At 40.8% G+C, this 22,162-nt stretch overlaps 1 protein-coding gene across 1 annotated transcript in view; it reads right to left on the bottom strand.

Moving 5' to 3' along the window:
• Positions 1 to 22,162, bottom strand: part of csmd3b (CUB and Sushi multiple domains 3b) — a 553,034-nt gene that overhangs the window by 89,703 nt on the left and 441,169 nt on the right. The window contains exons 44-46 of the mRNA XM_053491539.1: positions 11,934 to 12,079; positions 6,010 to 6,090; positions 140 to 253 (exon numbers count right to left, since the gene is read on the bottom strand). Of these exons, the coding sequence (XP_053347514.1) occupies positions 140 to 253; positions 6,010 to 6,090; positions 11,934 to 12,079 (341 nt within the window). The remainder of the gene's footprint in view (positions 1 to 139; positions 254 to 6,009; positions 6,091 to 11,933; positions 12,080 to 22,162) is intronic.

Raw genomic sequence — 22,162 nt, 5'->3', positions numbered from 1 at the left:
CCAATCTGTGCTGGTGTCCATCATTAAGTGGATTACATCATCAAGTAGATCATTTAAATCTCACTGTACATTGGGGAGGAAGTAAATAAAATGCTGTTTTTCTTTTTTTTTTGTCATAGTACCACTTTAAACAGCTCACCCTGGCAGGAGGGAGGAGGACCATCCATCTGAAGCCTCTCACCCAGCCGACATGTAAGGATCTCACTTCCCACCAGGGTGAACCCAGGGTGACAGCGATAACGGATAATATCACCTAAGAGGGAGAGAGAAGGAGTAAATGAGGGAGAGAGAGAGAGAGCATACAATGATTAAGCTACTGTTTAATTAAGAGGGACAGTTAACCTCCACAGCCCTAATGGAGATAGATGCCATCGATATAAAGGTGAGGAATATTTATTAATTTAAGGTTGAAAAACTCTTAATTGAGCTGTAAACCAGGATCAGAACGGCAGTGCTGAAATACCATGCGCCTGTTTTCCAATTTGTGAGCAGGCGAATAAAAAGTCTGGAAACGAATGCCGTGGATCTTCTCGATTGACACTTTCGGATCATCCGCACTTTCTGATCTACAAACTTATCATATGTCAGCGACTAGAGAGCATAAGCAGGATGACAGACACTATGTGGGAGTGTGTTTTAGCGTGGGAGAGCACTCAAGGCAAGGTGATTTCATCTGGCATGCTTAGACCATCATGTTATTTAACACAATGGACAGAAAATGCCTGGTTACAGAATGTATAGTAGTTTTGCATCAGAGGCCAAAACTTGCACAATGAATTTGTTCCTGCATATGCATATTGGATGAGGAATAAAACAAACCAGTGTGTGCCGTTAAATAAAGACTACTGAGCACTTAAATTGCATAGAAGGAAAAAATTAAAAGAGACATAACAGGAGACATTTAATTAAATAGAATTTTTTTTCCCCCTTTGGCCAAGATCGATGAGTACAGTACTTTGCAAAAGTGTTGCCCACCTATTTCTTCATATTAAAATTAATTCTGTAGCTTACTTTAACGAAATGGAAACACAGAAACAGACATATTGCCTAAAGATATTTTAAAAGATATAATATTGCCATATTGCAAATTGCCTAAAGATGCAAAAATCAGATGTTTAGGTAACAACCTCAACAACAACCTCAGCAGCAACCTCATTTCCCCTATCGTCTGTTAAATTTCCCAGGATGTGAAGCTGCTAAACGATCAGTTACCCCCTCTCTGCCTATCATTACATCTACCTACAGTATCATTACATATCACACATCACTATCATAATAATAGTGAACTGGACTTTGCACTGATTTTGGTTCGTGTCCCCTCTCCTCTTACTGTATATCCAATCTCACATAGCCGTTATGATCACTGCACTGCTGCACTATGGTTGCACTTTATTACATGCTGATGATAGATGATGCTCTAATGATCTCTCACGAATATCACATTGATATCTTATTTATAACAATAACAATAAGGTTAAAAACGTGCTTTGAATTTGAATGGCATTTCATTAATCCTTACACAGATTACTAGGTTACTAACAGTGTTGGGGGATGTTACTTTTTTAAAGTAACTACAAAGTTACATTACAAAATCACTGTCTTTAAAAAGTAACCAGTTACATTACAGTCCGTAAATTGTCTAAATAACGGATTACATTTTTTTCAAATATATATCTGTCATCATCTGCACTTGTTTCTCACTGGATCATGACTTAAGTTAGATGTCTGTTAATGACTGAATGATTGAACGATTGAACAAATTTAATCATTTCTCTGATTAGGAAGCCTGGAGAACTATTCACCAAGACTACAGTACATTAAAAATACAAGACAGTCTGTTACTTTGGAAGCAAAATATGAAGAAATAAGGGGTGAGTCAAGACTTCTCACTTCTTATCACTACTGTATACCTGCGTCAATATGAGAAAAGTTGTTGGCAGAATTTGTTATTTTTGTTTATTCATTTAAAAAGTTAATTATAAAATAATTAAACAAATCAACAAACAAACAAAACCTCCCAAAAGAATTCAGTCTCATCTAGGGTTGGTTAGGAACCAAAAGCACTTAAAGGCACTAAGTAAATTGTGTTTTCAGCTCAGTTCAGTACAATATTTGCACCCTAAAAGATCCACTACACACTAGTTGGATGTAGTTATTTCATTCAACTTTAATATTTAATTTACAGAAACCTGTATATGTGGATCATTTATTCCCATAACAGCACCTCTAAAAGTCTGTCGTTCTGCCTATACTACAACCATTACAGTTTCTAATTTATTATTTAACAATCCCACTTTTTAAATGTCTATAATTGCATTCAGTATTACAGTATGAAACCTCTGTGAAACAATTCAGCTTGTATAATTTTTACTGTATAGTTAATACAAAGTGTACTTTCCTCACCGGTTTCTCTTTACTTTCTGTCTTATGAGGATAATAGGACAAAAATATCCAACAGCTTGTCTTGTTACTAAGAAACCAGAAATGGTAAACTCCTTCATTCCTAAGACTCCCCCAAAGTGGAAAAACTTACTTAATCTGACACCCAAGATTTGCTCCATAATATGCTTCTCTTTGTAAAATAACACGTACATTATTAGTCCCTGGGGATGAGCTGTGACTGTACACCTGGTGATATACTAAAAGGAGCACATTAATATAAACTTATCATTTAGAATACAGCTGGAGCTACTGTCAGAGCCGTACCATTACCAGCTCCACCTTTAGACTGAAGAGTGCTCTGCTATAAGCAGATCTTACTAAATGTATAGCTCTATCATTTTAAAAGGATCTCTAAATACATACTGTAATGCTGCTTGCAAGGATGCTCTCAAATACTTTCATAATGGATTGTACAGTATTTTATGTTGTAAAGTAGCTCTGAGAATTAGCTTTGTGTTTAAAAATAATAGACTAAATTATCAGTAGAGAAAGAATAGTCTGAAACATGTTTCTACTGTAAGCTGATTGCAAAAGTAATCTCATATGTCATCATAGATACATCACAATCCAACAACCCTAGGGAGAAGAGTAGGTCTGGCTAGTATTGTTGTTGTTATTATTATTATTATTATTTTTTTTTATTGTTCTTCTTCTTCTTAGACAATTTTGTTTGTTCTCTAGCCTCATATTTATCGAAATAATCTTAATGATCCCAATTGCAAAGTTTCATTTATTAATCATTAATCTTAAGTAGCCTCTTTATCCTAATCAAGTCTACAAAGAAACCGGAGCCGGATCTCAGTTTCCAGGCAGGGTTTGGATGTTCGCCCAAAAGGATGCCATTTCAGCTACATAATGCTATCTAGCAAGGTTAGTACAGTAATTAAGCTAGTTGAATGTTTGATGTGCTAGTCTGAGTCTGCCAGAGCACGACTTGATCAAAGTGCCTGCTGGCCTTCTGCGTGTGTTCTGTTATTGTATCTGCTCTGCAATTTTGGCTAGCCCGCTAACATTAGCTGGCTAGTTCACTACCATCAATTTGCCTTTAACAAGAGACTGTAAACCACAGACCAATTGTGTGCGCGCATTAGCCAATTCTGGAAGGTGAGAGGATTGGCCGTGTCCCACGCAGTGCTCTGTTTCGGACGCGAGAAATGTTTGGCTCTGCAACAGAGTACACAGAGCTCACAAACTAGCCAGCTAAGCTTAGCCAGCCAAAGCTTGAATAACGGCGGCCCAAACAAACACATGGTATTAGCCTATCACGCGATATAACTGCCTGACCTGTTTAGCCCTGACTACAAGAAAAAGGATAGTAATACAGTAGAGGCCATTTTAAGGGATTCTCCATGTTCGGTGCTGGCTAATACTAGTAGCCAGATGGCAGATCGTTTGTGCCCAAGGTCATGTTTTTTTTACTTCAAAAGCTATGTTTGTCCCTGTTGGTCTTTTATCACAGTGTTTGTTTGCTGTAAACTGTTGTATTCTTGGTAAGTTTTTGATGCTAGTTACAATGGCTAGCTAAACTGTTGGCTGTTTATGCCAACATAAAATAATTGCCTTTGTTCATTTATAATGTATGTACTGTAGCACCTTGCTCCTGGAGAAACGTTGTTTAGTTTTACTGTGTACTGAACTGTATATGGTTGAAATGACAATAAAAGCTTACTTGACTTAACTTTGGGATAATTAAAAGGTTCGGGGTAGCTCAGTGGTTAAGGCATTGGACTACGGTTCGAAAGGTCACAGGTTCAAGTCCCTTGACCACTAAGTTGTCCCTGTTAAGTCCTTGAGCAAGGCCCTTAACTGCTCAGATATATAATGAGATAAAAATTTAAGGCACTCTGGATAAGCGCGTCTGTCGAACGCTTAAATGTAAGACGGGCTTTCAAGTCAAACTCTGTCTTTTGCTTGGATAACATCAAAATAGGTTTTCTATCAGCCACGATCAGGCTGTCTGCTTCACATCTGAAACACAGGCGTCCCAGGAATTCCTTTAATAGCCTAATCATGGTACAAGATAATAATAATAATAATGCATTTTTTTAATATAGGCTCATTTCTGGTCTCCTAACCCGTACTGTATGGGGAATGTGGCAGTAACTTCCAGCCAGGTTCCTGTAATCCGTGTTTTTGGGGGCAGTATAAGGGCGTGTGTGACGAATTTCGCAGGAATGAATGCAGTGGGCTCAGAGCCCACCTTGGCCGGGCTCGTCGTTCATGGACATACGGCCTTCTTTAAAATCTTTGCACCGTTCAGATGTTTTACTGCAGCTAACACTGTACTGTGCTTGAAGTCTTCTGTAAAGGTCAATCGGTTTTACTACTGGTCCTGGTTTGACTTGAACGCCCTCTCATAATTTATTTATTACCGGATAATCATCATAGTCATTAACAATAATGGCTCATCATAATGTTAGATAGGAGAGCTAAAATCAAATATCCATTAATAGCTTAACAGGAGGTGGCACAGTGGTGTAGTGGTTAGCACTGTCGCCTTGCACCTTCAGGGTCCGGGTTCGATTCCCATCTCTGTGTGCATGGAGTTTCTCCGGGTACTCTGGTTTCCTCCCACAGTCCAAAGACATGCAGATTAGGCTGATTGGCGTTCCCCAAATTGCCCGTATTGTGTATGTGTGTGCGCTGTGATGGATTGGGACTCTCTTCGGGGTGCACCCCGCCTCATGCCCTATGCAATAGACTCCAGGTCCTATTGAAAGGTCTTGCTAATATAACACACATACTGTATTAAAATTCAGGTCAGTAGCTGAATTTGTAATTGACATTTATTTTTCTGTGTGCTAAGTCTGTAATGTTCTACTTCATGCCTTGGTTCCTTCTATTACCAAACATGGTAAACAGAATCCCTTTCGCTCAAACCAAAAACACATTAAACTCTGCTTTTTTTTTTTTTTTTTTTGTAATTTGTACTTTGATTAGACAATGTGTGCTCAACTTTGAGTTTCTCATCCAAACACATTTTGAGGAATAATGGCTGATTGAGTAGTCTGTATTTCACACTTGCTGCCTCAATCAAGGCTCGTGAAAATGAAGAAAGCTAAAAAAGAAAATACTGTTGCACAAAACCCCAAAAGAGACAATCTAACCCTAGAATGAAATCTTTTTACATTTGAAAGACAAGACAACTTAGTTCCGCTAGCACTTTTTATACAAGCTACCTCAGTCATAATGATTTGCACAATAATGTTTTATTTTCATAACCTTTCTAGATAGATGGAAAGTCTACATCAAAGTATGAGTCAAAGTATGATCTCATAGATGCCTTGCACCTCTAGGGGTTTGGGTTCGATTCCCACCTCGGGGTCTTTGTGCGTGAAGTTTGGATGTTTTGTACCCCATGGGTTTCCTCCAGCTACTCCGGTTTCCTCCCACAGTCCAAAGGCATGCGGATTAGACTAATTGGCGTTCCCAAATTGCGTGTAGTGCATTGCCTGACATGTATACTTCTACCAAAGTTTCCAAAACTTATACCCTTTTACTTTGAGAGCTGGTAAGAGTTCAGGATGCAAAAATGACTTGAGAATAAGAATGAAAAGACCATCCTACCGATCTCGAACTCCGTGTCCTCCATCAACGCATCCGCATTGGCCACTTCTGGAGGAGGTTGACACACTCGTAACTGATAAGCTGTAGCCAAAGAAAAGCCAACATAAACCATTTTAGAGCAGCGGGACGTAACCTTAAAATGTCTCCTGATTTATTTTGGGCTTTAAAACAAGAAAGAAAGACCTGAAAAACAGCAGGAGCTGAAATTTAGAAGACTAAACAGTCATGTGGAAATCTAATCAACTTTGCACCATTGCTGCTGCTGTTTCCTAAGCTGGTCATTTGCATGAGAGTGTTTTGCAAAGTGAAGTGGAGGCCACGCTGAGCTGGCATTGAGGCACAGCTAATGACAGGGGCACCTGCAGAGGCAGCTAATGATGTGATTAAATATGGTGACACTGCAGTGTGCAGAAGGATGACTAGTATAATGCTAACTGTCTGCATCGCGGGCACACGGGAGCAATGCACATCTATGAAGCACTGCATCGGTTCTCATCTCCTAAACGTAAAGTCGCGGAGAATCACGGAGGAGTTCTAGCATGTGTTAGTTCAGAGCGAATCACAACACGGGTCCATGGACACCTAATGCATAAAGAAGACAGAATTAATTATATAAATTTTTCAGATAATAGATTAGTTCATTATTTTGTGTAGCATCACATAATTTTGTATGTTAATGTTTCTGACGTTAATAAACCTTGATGATGGCTAGTGAAGCTCTATTTATGGGAACAGCAAGTTGTTTTCTGATTAAGATGAGAATCTATATTTCGGAGCCACCGAGGACACGAGCAGATGAGAAAAGAATCTAGAGGACACACGTGTGTTACCGTGCCTAATAAAAAACTCAACTTAAGACACCTAGGATTTCTACATTTACATATTCCAGGCAGAATACTTATTATAAATCCCCCAGGCTCCTGGATTATGGATAAGCCTGCTTATAAGGTCAAGTCTTATTGCTACATTCGATTTCTATGCGGCTCTGATCAGCAACGGCATTCCTCACTAGTCTCCACGGGCCGAGATCTAAACCCGGAAGTTGCATCAGGATTTGTGAAGGGAAAGATGCTTGCATTCAGAGTCGGATTATGCAGCTGCTAAGGTCAATTTCCAGGGATCTCCCTTAGATTAGGCAAATCATCTGCATCTACACGCCTTAGAGGTTCTTCTTTACAAGAAGATCCAGCAAGGTGTATTTTCTTCTTCTTCAGACCACCACCTTTTTAATACTAGCACTTGAAAAAAAAAATAAACCAACCATGGACAGAAAATGTGGCCTGAAGACGGAAATCATGCAGTATGATGTAACATAAAAGCTAATGACAGAGACAAAACAAAAACCTAATAATATGTAAGAACATTTCAGAACATTGAATAGGATCAATACACGTATTTATGAATATATTCCTATTATTATTAATATATTTAAATATTCGCTTTTTTCACTTGTATCGAGGCTACAGATTCACGCAGAATTCCAGCTCGAGATTTCTGAAGGATAGGACGAAATTATTCACGCTGCACCACTTGGGGACTAAACCCTACTAATTTAATGTACATCATTTACAAAATGTCTTTTTTTTATTATTACTTAATTTGCATATTAATAATCGTTTTTCATCCCTATTACTTATAAAAGAGTATTGTAATTGTCCTTTAATATCTGACAGTAAAATGTATACACTTAATTAAACTATGAGATATTATATTATATTAAGTCAAGACATCTCAATGTTTTACATTAAATTGTCAGGCAGAGGCACTGGACTTTTCTTTTATCAGGCTGATATTGCACAAGGAGAATTGCAAATTGAAAAGTGCCCACCTGTAGTTGGATCTAAGCCTTATAGTGCCTTGCAAAAGTATTCATACCCCTTGAACTTTTCCACATTTTGTCACATTACAACCACAAATGTAAATGTTGGTTATTGGGATTTTATGTTATAGACCAACACAAACTGGCACACCATTGTAAAGTCGAAGGAAAATAGTAAATAGCTTTTAATTCTATTTACAAATAAATATCTGAAAGGTGTGGTGTGTATTTCTCTTTAGCGCCCCCCCCTGAGCCAACACTTTGTAGAACCACCCTTCACAGCTGCAAGTGTTTTTGGGGGCGTCTCTACCTGATTTGCACATATAGAAAGTAAAAATTTTTGCCCATTATTCTTTATAAAATAGCTAAAGCTCAGTCAGATTGGAGGCGGAGTGTCTGTGAACAGGAATTTTTAAGTCTTGCCACAGATTTACATTTACATTTACATTTAGGCATTTGGCAGACGCTCTTATCCAGAGCGACTTACAAAAAGTGCTTTAATGTTTACAACATTGGATACATACTTACACTGGGTTAACTAGGTTAATAACTAAGTACCATTAGTCCAACACATCTGAAGTTTTTTCTGTTTTTTTTTTTTTTTTTTTTTTTTGGGGGGGGGGGTTTAGTCCAAGTACTGGAGAAACAGATGCGTCTTGAGTCGTCGTTTAAAGATAGTCAAAGTATCTGATGTACGGACATCTAGAGGAAGTTCATTCCACCACCTAGGTGCCAGAACAGAAAAGAGCCTGGATGAATGCCGCCCTCGATCCCTGAGAGATGGTGGGATGAGGCGAGCAGTGCTGGAGGATCGGAGGGAACGTGGTGCAGTGCGTGGTGTAATTAGCGCAGAGAGGTAAGTGGGTGCTGGGCCATTTTTAGCTTTGTAGGCAAGCATCAGTGGTTTGAATTTGATGCGGGCAGCTACAGGAAGCCAGTGCAGGGAGCGGAGGAGTGGGGTGGTGTGGGAGAACTTGGGAAGGTTAAAAACGAGTCGTGCTGCTGCATTCTGGATCAGTTGCAGAGGACGAATCGTGGACAAAGGCAGGCCTGCCAGGAGTGAGTTGCAGTAGTCCAGTCTTGAAATAACAAGGGACTGAACAAGCACCTGAGTAGCCTGTGAAGAAAGAAATGGGCGAATTCTTCTGATATTGTAAAGAAGAAATCGACAAGAGCGAGTAAGGTTAGCGATGTGTGGGGAAAATGACAGATGATTGTCCACGGTTACCCCAAGATTGCGGGCAGTGGTTGAGGGAGTGATTTGGTTGTTGTCCATGGATATCACAAGGTCTTGACCTGGAAATGAGTCACAAGGGATAAACAACAGTTCGGTTTTACTGAGATTGAGCTTCAGCTGATGAGCAGCCATCCAAAATGAGATGTCTGCCAGACATGCTGAGATCCGGGTGGAAACCTGAGTGTCAGAGGGAGGAAAGGAGAGAACAAGTTGGGTGTCGTCTGCATAACAGTGGTATGAGAATCCATGCGATGATATGACCTTACCAAGAGACCGGGTATAGAGGGAGAACAGAAGAGGACCAAGTACTGAGCCCTGCGGGACACCAGTAGAGAGTCTACGTGGGGCAGATGTAGATCCCCTCCATGTTACCTCATATGACCTATCTTTTAGGTAAGAAGCAAACCATTGCCACGCTGTTCCACAAATTCCAAGGCTTGTAAGAATAGATAATAGAATCTTGTGGTTCACGGTGTCAAATGCAGCTGACAGGTCCAGGAGGATGAGGACAGATGAAAGTTTAGCAGATCTAGCAGCATGGAGCTTCTCAGTGACTGACAGAAGGGCAGTCTCTGTGGAATGTGCCACTTTGAATCCAGATTGGTTTGGGTCATTAAGGTTGTTCTGTGAGAGATAAAGAGACATTTGATTATAAACCGTTCTTTCAAGAATTTTGGAAATAAAAGAGAGCAGTGATACCGGGCGATAGTTGTTAACTTCTGATGGGTCCAGGCAGGGTTTCTTGAGGATGGGAATAACCCTCGCCTTCTTAAAAGCGGCAGGAACATGACCAGATGATATGGATTGGTTGATGATGGCTGTGGTGAAGGGAAGGAGGTCTCGTGAGATGGCCTGGAGCATTGTGGAAGGGATTGGGTCTAATGAACAGGTGGTGGGGTTAGATGACGAGATGATCAGTTGAATCTCGTCAGATGACAAGTTGGAAAATTCTGCTAAAGGACGGAAGGAAAGGTCCTGAGGTTCTGCCGTAGGAGTTTGGTTGAGAGCGAAGGACTGGCGGATTGCTGCAATCTTCCCATCGTAGAATGTGGCAAAATCGTCAGCAGTCAGAGAGGAAGGGGCAGGAGAAGTCGGTGGGTTGAGTAGTGAGGAGAAGATGTTGTGGAGTTTGCCAGGAGAAGATGTTGTGGAGTTTGCCAGGATTTCCAATTGAATGATGGTCTGGACATTGACTGGGCCATTCTAACATACAGTATAAATACACTTTGATCTAAACCAGTGCACTGTAGCTCTGGCTGTATGTTGAGAGTCGTTGTCCTGCTGGAGGGAGAATCTCAGCCCCAGTCGCGCCGTCTCGGAATCTAAAAGGTTTTCTACTAAGATTACTCTGTGTTTGTATCCATCCATCCATCCATCCATCCATTCATCAGTTTTGGTTCCTTTTGGTTCTTCCCAACAAGTCTGACCAGCTTCCCTACCCCTGCTGAAGATAAGCATTTCCACATCATAATGCTTCCACTACCATGCACAGTGTTGGTTTTCCGCCACACACGTTTTGCATTTAGGCTAAAAAGTACTATCTGAGGGTACAGTATCTGTCCAGAGCATCTTCATCCTCATGTTTGCTGTATTTCCCACATGGCTTGTCACAAACTGCAAATGGGTTTCTTTCAACAATGGCTTTTGTTTGTGGCGTGCACGACTAATAGTTGTCCTGTAGACAGATTCTCCCACCTGAGCTGTGGATCTTCGCAGCTCCTCCTAAGTTACCATTGGCCTCTTGGCTGCTTCTCTAATTAATGCTCTTTTCGCCCAGTTTAGGTGGACGGCCACGTCTTGGTAGGTTTACAGTGTTGCCATATTCTTTCCATTTTCAGGTGATGGATTGAACAGCGCTCCGTGAGATGTTCAAAGCTTGGGATATTTTTTTATAACCTCACTCTGCTTTAAACTTTTCCACATGACATGTCTGGTGTGTTCCTTGGGCTTCATGATGCTGTTTGTTAACTAATGTATTAATAAAACACAATTTTGTTTGTGCTTGTAACGTGTGGAAAAGTTCAAGGGGTATGAATACTTTTGCAAGGCGCTGTAGCTACGTTACACAGTGCCAAATGGTCTCAGTCAAGATCTTACTTTCTATTGAGAACATCACTATAGTGTCTCTAAACAGGATGTCGGGTGTGTTTTTTACACCGTGGTGTGATCTGAGTTTAGCTCAACTAATCTTAATCATATTTTCTAGGCTGATCAGTTTTGGTTCCTTTACCACAATCTGATAACTTAGTGACTAAGTGATATAAAAGAGTTTCACAGGATGCTTCATCTGACTGTACAATCACTGCATATAAAAGCTAAACTGATTATGTGGAAGCAAAGAAATTCCAGTTCAAATATCTCGGTTGTAATCACAGATACAGTACATTTATAGCAGAGTCTACAGGATTAGCTGACATGAACTAATTCCAGAAGTTGCAAAAAAATGCAAACATGTGTACAATTTGGTTAAAGAGTGTACAGTACAGTAGTTGCTGGCCTAAAGGATGATACTGCCATTTAAGCAAAAACAATTCCCTTATCTCTGTTTCTCTTACACGGTTCTGCACTTGTTAGTTAGGGTAGATGCTCGCCACAGGCAGAAGATCGATATGGAGGCATGTCGCAAGTCATAAACACAAGCAGACAACGATCTATACAGTGCCTACTCAGCTTTCTAATGTGTTTATGTCGATTTAATCAGCGTAGGAGCACTCCATATCCAGTTCCGAGCTTATTGGCGTCTGTGCATATGGATGTTTGTGTACTGTATAGAATGATGTATATGAAACTAGTGCACCTCTTTGAAAGACCAAACCGGTCATGCGGAGAAATTATTTCCAGAAAATTAAGTGGCTTCGAATCTCTCACCGTGATAGCTCAGGACGAAGAAGCCACTGCCGCTGAAGTCGCTGTGGAACTTGATGAGGATCTGGTTAGAGGTGCTGTATACTGACTCCAGAGCTGTGTTCCCACTGAACTGGCCGATCTGCGGTGAGCTTTGGTCTGGTCCGTCCCTGTAAGAGTCACAAAAAATGTAGTCAGTTAAAACAGATTGCAAACCGCAGCCTTTTTCTGGAGGAGGTTTTCTTATGGACACACAAACGGTTTACTCTTAATCCTGTGATTTCTCATCACATTGTGTTTGTGGAAATGCTCTTACCTTCACTATTAAACGTAACTATGGTTTTTACTGTTGAGTTTTTACAGTGTTAGAGTTAGACAGAAGATTAGATTAGACAGAAGCTTTCACTATATTGTAATCCAGATGTAGTCCTACATACTTTTAGGGAACTAAGCTAACAAAAAAGATCCAAATACTCCATTACCTGCAGCCAACCAACAACAACATACTGTAGGTGATGACTTTGCATACAAAAATGCCTCAATGATGACGAAGGTCAGAGGAGAATGACCAGACTGGTTTAAACTGCCAGAAAGACAATCTTAACTCCATCAATTCATCCAGGAACCTCTGTTGTCCAACTAGGCACCGTGGAGGACAATAGTGATTACCATTGTGTTTCTTCGCATTTTATGACTGTGGTAGGCCAACACTCCGGTCAACACTCACACATGCATTCACACCCTACGGGCAATTTGGGAACGCCCATTAGCCTAATCTGCATGTCTTTGGACTCCATGCACACAGACCCAAAGAAGGTGCAAGATGATAGTGCTAACCATTACACCATCGTGGCACCAATAGTAACTCCAGTAAGCATGTATACTGTGGTGAACAGGAAAGCATCTCCGGGTGCACAACACATCAAACCTTAAGGTGAATGGGTACAACAGCGAAGAACCATGTCAAGCTCTACTCCTGTTAGATAAGAACACGAATCTAAGGCAGGCTCACCCAAACTGGACAGCTAAATAATGCAGGTGATCTTCAACCGTCTCTTTCTCTCTCTCTGCTACACTCGGCTGCTGAGTGTACATCTCTATACTGTATATTTACATCATTCCATAAATATGGTGCATATGGAGTTGACGCATCAACGTGATCGATTACATAGATTATGAAAATGTGTCGAATTCTGTGGAGTGTGTGTCGATGTCTTGCAATGTTGACTTTACTTTGGAATATGAAACTTCATCCCCAAACATCTAAACCTGGTCACTTAAAGTATGGTAGTTCTTTAAAGGAACACCTAATAACATGGTGCTCTGTGCGTTGTGTCAAAGCAAAAAGACTTATCACAACGTGCACACACATACACAGAAAAAACAACAACACACCATTTTTTCTGACCTCAAAAGGAAGAGACAGTAGTCTGAGTGTGTATTATAGAGAGTTTAGTCTGAGTGTTGGTGAGTGTCTGTGCCTGGGAGTCTCTACGCTTTTATCAGCTGTGTTTCAGAAAAAACGCATCAGAAGATTCTCTATGGCTAGTTCGACATCGCCGCTTTCCCGGGCATCGCAGGGTTGTAAACAGTTTGTTTATGCATGTAAAGACTTTTAAACTGAGCCATGTAAATTTTCATGTAGGAAGCAAAAATTCTAGCTTCCTACATACAGTGTCAAGAAAAAAAAAGATTTGATCCTTTTGGAATTTCATGGTTTTCTGCATTAATCTGTCATAAAATGTGATCTATCGATATCTAAGTCAAGTATTGACAAATATAACACGCCTGAAATAATTCTAATCTTTCATGTCTTTATTGAACACACTCATTTAACACTCAGAATGGACATGGAAAAAGTAAGTGAACCCTTGGAATTAATAATAACTGCCCTGGTTGACCGGACTTGGCAGCAATAACCTCAACCAGGCGCTTCCTGTAGCTGTGGATCAGACCTGAACAAGAGGGATTCAAGAGGAATTTTAGCCCATTTTTCCTGGCAGAACCGCTTTAGCTCTGTCATATTCTTCGGACGTCCATTGTTTATGACTCTCTTCAAGTCATTTCACAGCATCCTAAATCGGTTGAGGTCTGGGCCACTCCAAAAGGCGGATTATGTTTTTCTGAAGCCGTTGTGTACTGAACTTGCTCTGGTGTTTTGGGTCATCATGGTGTTGCATCACCCAACCTCTACAGAGTTTCCAGACATTCTCACATTATCCTGAAGATTTTTTTGATACACTTGGGAATTCATCTTCCTGTCCAACTGAAAGCTGGCCACGCCCTGATGCAGCAAAGCAAGCCCGAATCATGATTCCTTTGTGGTGACCTGCCACGGACTGCCTACTTGTTAAATGTTTTACGTACTGTAGACTCATGAACACAGATGTTAGCCAGTTCTAATGATGCCTTCACATCTTTGGCTTTCACTCAGGGTTGTTTCCCTATGAATCTTCGTTGTGCTCTTCAGGTCATTTTGACTGGACACCCAACACATTCCAAAGTGTTTCCATGTGTAGACTAAATGTAGACTGGTAAATTTCTGAAGTCTTTGCAATCACTTCATAACCCTTTCCAGCTTTATATAAATTAATAATTCTTGATCGTAGATCCTGTAAAAGCTCTTTTTGGCCAGGCAAGCTTCACATTAGCGGATTCCTCTTGTGCGGAGCAAACTCAAAATGTTTGAGTGGTTTTTAATCAGTCAAAGTGTCTCTAGTCCACACCTGCAAACTTATTTTCTTAACAAGACTCCGGTACGCTAACACCTGACTCCAATTAGCATTTTCGAGGTCATTAACACAAGGATTCACATACTTTTTTCACTAGCACCATAAGGTTTTTATGGTTGTTCTCAATACAGATCAGAGATTTTTGTGTTATTATTTTAGGCATGTTATAATTGTCAATACTCTCGACTTCACATTATGTCATATTTATGCAGAAAACCATAAAATTCCAAAAGGTTTTCATACTTTTTCTTGCCACTGTATATTAAAATAAATGAATGCATGAGGCTTTCTGAGAGGAATGCAGTTAATAGGATTCATAGATTTATACAGTAAAATGTCACTGATTTTATGTTGTGTTTTTTTTCCTCTCATGAAGAGGCAAAGCTGTGTGCAAGTTTTTTTTTTAATTAATAAAAAGATTTATATATAAAAATTCTGTCACTGTATGTGCAGCCCACACGGCCGCAGAATTTATGAATTCCTGACATTTATTTATTTATTTATTTTGCTAAAGAAATATTTTCATGAGAAAATGTTTAAATATAAGGTTAAAAGATTAAACATTAAAGTTCTGGTTATTATTTACCGGAAGAATAATAAAAGGATTAATTATCTAACCAGAAAATTATCACTGGATTAACTGTGAAAAATGATCGTTAGACTAATCGGCAAGGGATCCACCCGCTGGAGGGTTTATTCAATGCAACAAAATCAGAAATGCGACAATTCGGTACCAAAAATACACAGGATGCAAAAATCAGCATCAGAGGCAAAGGAAAAAAAAATAAATAGGGTTAAAAATATTGAGCAAGGCAAATTTTTTGCCTTCATACACACAGACGTTTAAGCACATGTGCCTTATACCCGTATAATTATTACCTAAAAAAGAAGTTATTAGATATTGTGGATTCTCTTCAAAGAGGATGCTCTAGATTGCTCAGTTGAGATACATACTGTATACTGTAGTATACATACAGTACCAATCTAGTCCACACCTTTCAATTCAACGGTCTTTCCTAATTTTTATTTATTTCTACAATGTAAAACAATATGCAATAATCTCTATTCCATCCATCCAGTCCAACCAGACATCGTGGAGACCAATGGTGACCATTGTATTTACTCCCATCTTACGACCTCCAGTCAACATTCACACACTATGGGCAATTTGCCTAATCTGCATGTCTTTGGAATGTTGGGGGAAACCGGAGTACCTGGAGGAAACCCATCAAGCATGGAAAATCATGCAAACTCCATGCATACAGACAGGAATCAAACCCAGACACTGGGGGTGCAAGACGACAATGCTAACCACTACACCACCATGCCTTATCCTCTGTAAATCCTTCATAACGGCTCTAATCTGAGGTGCTAATTGGTGATTTCTGAGGCTGGTGACTCTAAATCAACTTCTCCTCTGTCAGGTTTGGTCAGGTTTGGTCTTGCTTTCCAGGAAAGCCTTCATGAGAGCCAGTTTCATTATGGTGCTTGATGGGTTTTGCAAATCCTAATTTAATATTGGTAAAGATTTAAAAAAAATTTTATGTCATACATATAATACAGAAAATGTGTTCGCCTAAGAAGCTACTTCTGAAGTTCCTGCAACATGGAAGTGACCAATCTTGGTTCTCTAAAAATTACAAGTTGCTAACTTCAGCTGTTTTGGAGAAATGATTTTATACATGCCCCCAAAATGGCCATTTTTCAGCGCTATACTGTCTCGCTTAAAACAATAATCACTGAAAATACAAATGATTCATATTTCTTAATAAGTTTTAATGTAGTAATCAAAATGGTGCAAGCTTCTGGAAGCATGTCCATAACCATGTCAAATTCATGCTGCAACATCTTAACAATTTTCTATTTTAGAATAATACTATGAATTGTGAACTGTAAATTTAGAATAAAACTGTGCAATATTACCCTTGTGCAATTTGTTTGAAAATGCAAATATTGTATTGTTTTTTATTTTTTGTATTATTTTGTACAATTATTTTGTATTTATACACTATACTGTCCCTATTTTCTATTTGCACAATTTTTTCTTTGCTGCTGTAACAAAGACATTTCCCCACTGTGGACGAATAAGGGTATACAGTATCTTATCTTATACACTTTATAGGTTTCTGTCTTTTTATGTGAAATTTAAACTGGCCAAGTTTAATCTGAAAGTTCAATGAAAGATTTAAATTCAAAAAAGTTACGGACACTACATAAAAATTGTATCAAGCAAACATGCTTCTTTTTATTTAATAAAAATTGAAATGTGTTAAAAATGGTATTATATGATCCTATCTGAAAAGGCACATTTTTTACCTACAGTAGGTGAGAAACATTTTAGCCGTGATAGTATTTCACAATACTCTTTTATCTGGATCATGTTTATAAAATAATCAGTGGAAGCTCACGTGGTAGTGGGGGAACTGAAAAAAGTCGGTGTGTGCATGTGTGTTTCAGGTTGTGTTCTTTGTTCTGTAGTTCTTTTTAAGAAAAGCTGAAACGAACAACAAGTACACAATCCAGCATGGGGTTTTAAAATAAAAAACAGTGCCGTAGACCCCAGTCGCAGATGCATTATTTAAGGTGGTGGCTAGGGGAGAGTGTGCAGTGCAGACATCATTAATAAATAAAAGAAGCCTTCAGCATTCCTCAAAAAAATAAAAAATAAAATAAAAAGTGCAATACTGTACTACTACAGTGTGAGATGGACTTTAATTCCTCGGCGTCATGCTGTGTTTTATTCAATACATTATTACACATCTCAAGAAATGGCAAGTCCTGTAAAAACCCATTACTCAAAAAGCACGGCTATATAAAACAGCAGGCTCCTTCAAACGGAGTTAATGAGTAAAACCTAACTTACTACTGTATGCTCTTTTATCATTCGCACACAGATGCATCATTTCCCGTAATCGACAGGCACAAATAATAACAGCCACCACGCCGAACTAGAAAATAGGTTCACATTAAAGTGTTCTCCTGCCCTCTAGAAGTGTTCAATTGTCTTTTTAATTTTATTATTATTATTATTTTTGTTTTTCTCATTGCTGTTTAATGGCACTCGCAATAAAACCTTAGACTTTATATTTCTGAATCTAGTCCTCTTTCTGCATGACTAAATCAGCACACCAAATGAGTTTTCTTTCTTCTTCTTCTTCTTCTTCTTTTTTTAAACCACAGAGAGACAAAATGGTAGCTATGGCAATAACTCAGAAGAAGATTTAATTGGCCAAGCTTTTCTCTTCCTAAAGGGTAAGAGGAGAGACAAAGCTCACAGGAAATGTAAATGAGATGGGAAATGCAAAGATTTTTAACCTTGTTTAATTATGCATCCACGTGTTTAAATGCAAAACGAAAAAGGGGGACAGCAGTGCTTACACGCTTTTATGCCTCGATGTCCTACTATAAAGAGAATGCACAAAAACTATACTGCAAAAGATATAAAAAGTTAGTGCACCAAACGTTTCCGGAGCAGCCCTCGTGGTTGTATGTGAATAAACTTGTATAAACTTGCGCATGGACGATTTAAACATCTGCACGATGATGATGATGATGTTAGCTAATATCATCGAGGTGACATCATTCTGCCTAGTAGACTTGCTTTGAAAATGCAAAAAACACACAGGAGTGTCGCTCAGGGGCTTTTAAAGAGCAATGCTGGATGAGCTTTAGACAATGTTAGTGTTTTTGGCTCACAAGGGATCGGTGGCTCCTTTAACCTGGAGCTCAATCCACTTTTAACCACGTAATCAGTCAAACCTCTCAGCAGGGCTTTCCTACTTCTCTCAGGAGTGTGTTACTATCAGAGAGACAAGCACTGACAGCATGTTCTATTGATCACCAGCTGATATATATTAACAGATTTGGTAATGGGTAATAATATTAAAACATTAATGCATGTAATTAATCTAGAAATTTTAACACATTAATATTTTTTAAAATGTAAATTAATTATATGAATTCAAATTCAAATTTTATTTGTCACATACACAAACATACACAGTACGAAATGTAGTGAAATGCATTATACGACTGCCATTGACCCTAAAAGAGAATTAAAGTTTACAAATAAGAAATAAATATAAATAAAAGAATACGATAGAAATTAAATAAAAAAATTAAATTAAACTAGGAAAAAATAGAACTAAAAATAAAAGTAGAAATGTGCTAGGAAAAATAGAACTAAAAATTAAAATAGAAATATGATGTGCATAAAAATAGAAATATACTGTACATAGAAATATGATGTGCATAAAAATAGAAATATATAGTGTACAAATTGAAATATACTGTACTGGGTGTGCAAATATGCGTAGAACAAGGTGTCTTTGTGCAGAGGTTATTAAAGTGACTTTGTGCACTGGTCCAGGATGTAAACGTAAACATGTAGTGTAGTTGTGAGGGTAGGTGTGCAAAGTTATTAAAGTGTCTTTGTGCAATGGTCCAGGATGTAAACGTACGACATGTAGTGTAGATATGAAGGAAGGTGAGCGTGTAATTGTCCATAGTGTTCATGGATGTAAAAAGATTGATAGATTTGATCAATTATGAAAATATTGTGTAGTTCTGCATAGTGGTGTGGTTGTGGTTGAGAGACCTTATCGCCTGCGGGAAAAAGCTCCTCCTTAGTCTCTCTGTGTTGGCCTTCAAGGAGCGGAATCGCTTCCCAGACCGCAACAGAGTAAACAGACCGTTATTGGGGTGGCTGAGGTCCTTCACGATCTTCCTGGCCTTGGTCAAGCACCGCTTGCTGTAGATCGAGTGCAGGTCAGGGAGCTCGATGCGGATGATGCGCTCAGCTGATCGCACCACCCTCTGTAGAGCTCGTCTGTCCTGCATGGTGCTGTTCCCGAACCAGGTCGTGATATTTCCCGTCAGGATGCTCTCTATGGTGCAGGAGTAGAAATTCCTGAGCACCTTGGAGGGCAGTCTAAAGTCTCTCAAGCGTCTGAGGTGGTATAGACGCTGCCGGGCCTTTTTTTACCACGGTGTTGATGTGACAGGACCATGCCAGGTCCTGCGTGATGTGAACACCGAGGTATCGGAAGCTGTCCACTCTCTCCACTGGGCTCCTGTTGATGACGGGGGTCTGGTAGTTCCTCACCTGCTTTGTACTGAAGTCCACTATCAGCTCCTTTGTCTTACTGACGTTCAGGAGGAGATTGTTTCTCTGGCACCAGTTCTCCAGATTTCCAACCTCCTCCAGGTAGGCCGTCTCATCGTTGTTCGTGATCAGGCCCACCACAACAGTGTCGTCAGCAAACTTGATGATGGTGGTGGAGCTGGTAGTGGCCACGCAGTCGTGGGTGTACAGAGAGTACAGCAGGGGGCTCAGAACACAACCCTGGGGGGCTCCAGTGCTGAGAGTGAGGGAGGCTGAGACATGTCCGCCCATCCTTACTGCCTGTGGTCTGCCAGTCAGAAAATTGGAGATCCACTGACACATGGATGAGCTGAGTCCCAGGTGCTCCAGTTTGGTGGTAAGTGTGGAGGGAATTATGGTATTAAATGCAGAACTGTAGTCGATGAAGAGCATTTTCACATAATTCCCCCTCCGAGTGTCCAGGTGAGTGAGAGATGTATGGAGGAGATGAGAGATTGCATCGTCCGTGGAACGGTTTGGACGATAAGCAAACTGTAGTGGGTCGAGTGTGTCTGGTAGTGAAGAAATGATGAAGTCTCTGACCAGGCGTTCAAAGCACTTCATCACCACTGAGGTGAGGGCTACAGGGCGATAGTCATTGAGGGAAGCAGGATGAGGTTTCTTTGGGACAGGAACAATGATGGACTCTTTGAAGCATGTGGGGATCACCGACTGAGATAAAGAGATGTTGAATATCTCAGTGAACACAGGTGCTAGCTGGTCTGCGCAGGCTCTGAGAATACGACCTGAGATGCCGTCTGGTCCTGCTGCTTTCCTGGTGTTCACTCTCTTGAAGGCTCTCCTCACGTCATGCTCGGTGATGATGAACGCGCTTCCGGTGCTGGCAGTGACTTCCTGTCTGCAGCCGTTAGCGTCGCTAGCATTAGCATCGTTAGCGTCTTTAGCTGCAGCCTCGAAGCGAGCATAGAAAGTGTTCAGCTCGTCTGCCAGAGTCGCGTCCGCGTTCGTTATACCGGATGTTGGTGCTTTATAATCCGTTATTGTCCTTAGTCCCTGCCACAGGCTCCTAGAGTCACTCTGTTGGAGCTGTGACTCTAGTTTCCTCCCGTAGCGCTGCTTCGCCTCTTTCACCGCCTTCCGGACGCTGTATGACGCAGCCTTGTACGGTTCCATGTCCCCCGACGCGAGTCCCGTGTTGTAGGCAGCGGTGCGAGATCTCAGAGCGTCGCGGATGGTTTTATCCACCCACGGCTTCTGGTTGGGAAACGTTTTAATAGTCTTTTTTTCCACCGTATCATCCGCTAGTTTCCCGATGAATCCCACAACCGCTTCCGTAAACACGCTGACGTCATTGTTGGAGCTGTTTTTGAACATGTCCCAGTCTGCGTCATCGAGTGCGTCCTGTAACGCGGCCACTGATTGGTCCGTCCAGCGCGCGACCTCCCTCTGAACCGGAACTTCCTGTTTCAGCCTTTGTTTGTATTTTGGCATGAGGAAGATGGTGGCGTGGTCGGATTTACCAAACGGTGGACAAGATTGTGCCTTGTAGCCGTCCTTGACTGTAGTGTAACAGTGGTCCAGTGTCCTTTCGCCCCTGGTGGGGCAGGTGATGTGCTGATAAAAGTTCGGCACTGCGCGTTTGAGGTTGGCACTGTTAAAGTCCCCCGCCACAATAAGCGCAGCGTCCCGGTGTTGTGTTTGTTGTTGTGTGAGTGCCTCATGCAGCTCGCATAAGGCAGTGTCCGTGTCCGCTTGTGGTGGAATATAAACGGCGCTGATTATGACCGATGTAAACTCCCGAGGTAGATAAAAAGGACGACACATGATGGACAGTAGTTCCAGGTTTGGTGTGCAGGAGCGTGTGAGAGGAACAACGCTCGCGCTGTTGCACCAGCTGCTGTTCACCATTAAACACACGCCGCCTCCCCTCGACTTCCCCGAGTCCCGTGTCCTGTCCATGCGGTGAACCGAGAAGAACTCGGCCGGCTGAATGGCGTGGTCCGGCACCGCTGGGTTCAGCCATGTCTCGGTGAAGCAGAGGAGATTGCAGTCCCGAATGTCTCTCTGGAACTTTATCCTGGCCCTGAGGTCATCGAGTTTGTTTTCCAGTGACTGGACGTTGGCGAGCAGGATGCTAGGCAGAGGTGTGCGGTGTGCACGGGCTCTCAGCCTGTTCCTGACGCCGACTCGTTTCCCTCGGGGCCGCCGCTTCGCGTCGCGTCTTTTGTTGTCCCTCAGGATCTCACTCGGCCAGCTCGGATCCGGAGTTAAAAACGTCGAATTGTGAGTACATTGTATACCAATAGAAACAAGAGTGTCTCTATCATAACTAATGTACCCCATGGTGGTAATTTTGCCGGTTTTAAAACGCTGTAAATTAACTTAAAGAACAAAAACAAAGAAAAGGTGGTCGGAGC

The sequence above is a fragment of the Clarias gariepinus genome, chromosome 3 (assembly GCF_024256425.1).
Source record: "Clarias gariepinus isolate MV-2021 ecotype Netherlands chromosome 3, CGAR_prim_01v2, whole genome shotgun sequence".
Taxonomy (NCBI): domain Eukaryota; kingdom Metazoa; phylum Chordata; class Actinopteri; order Siluriformes; family Clariidae; genus Clarias; species Clarias gariepinus.
The sequence above is the reverse complement of the archived record's forward strand: the minus strand, read 5'-3'. Positions and strand labels throughout refer to the sequence as shown.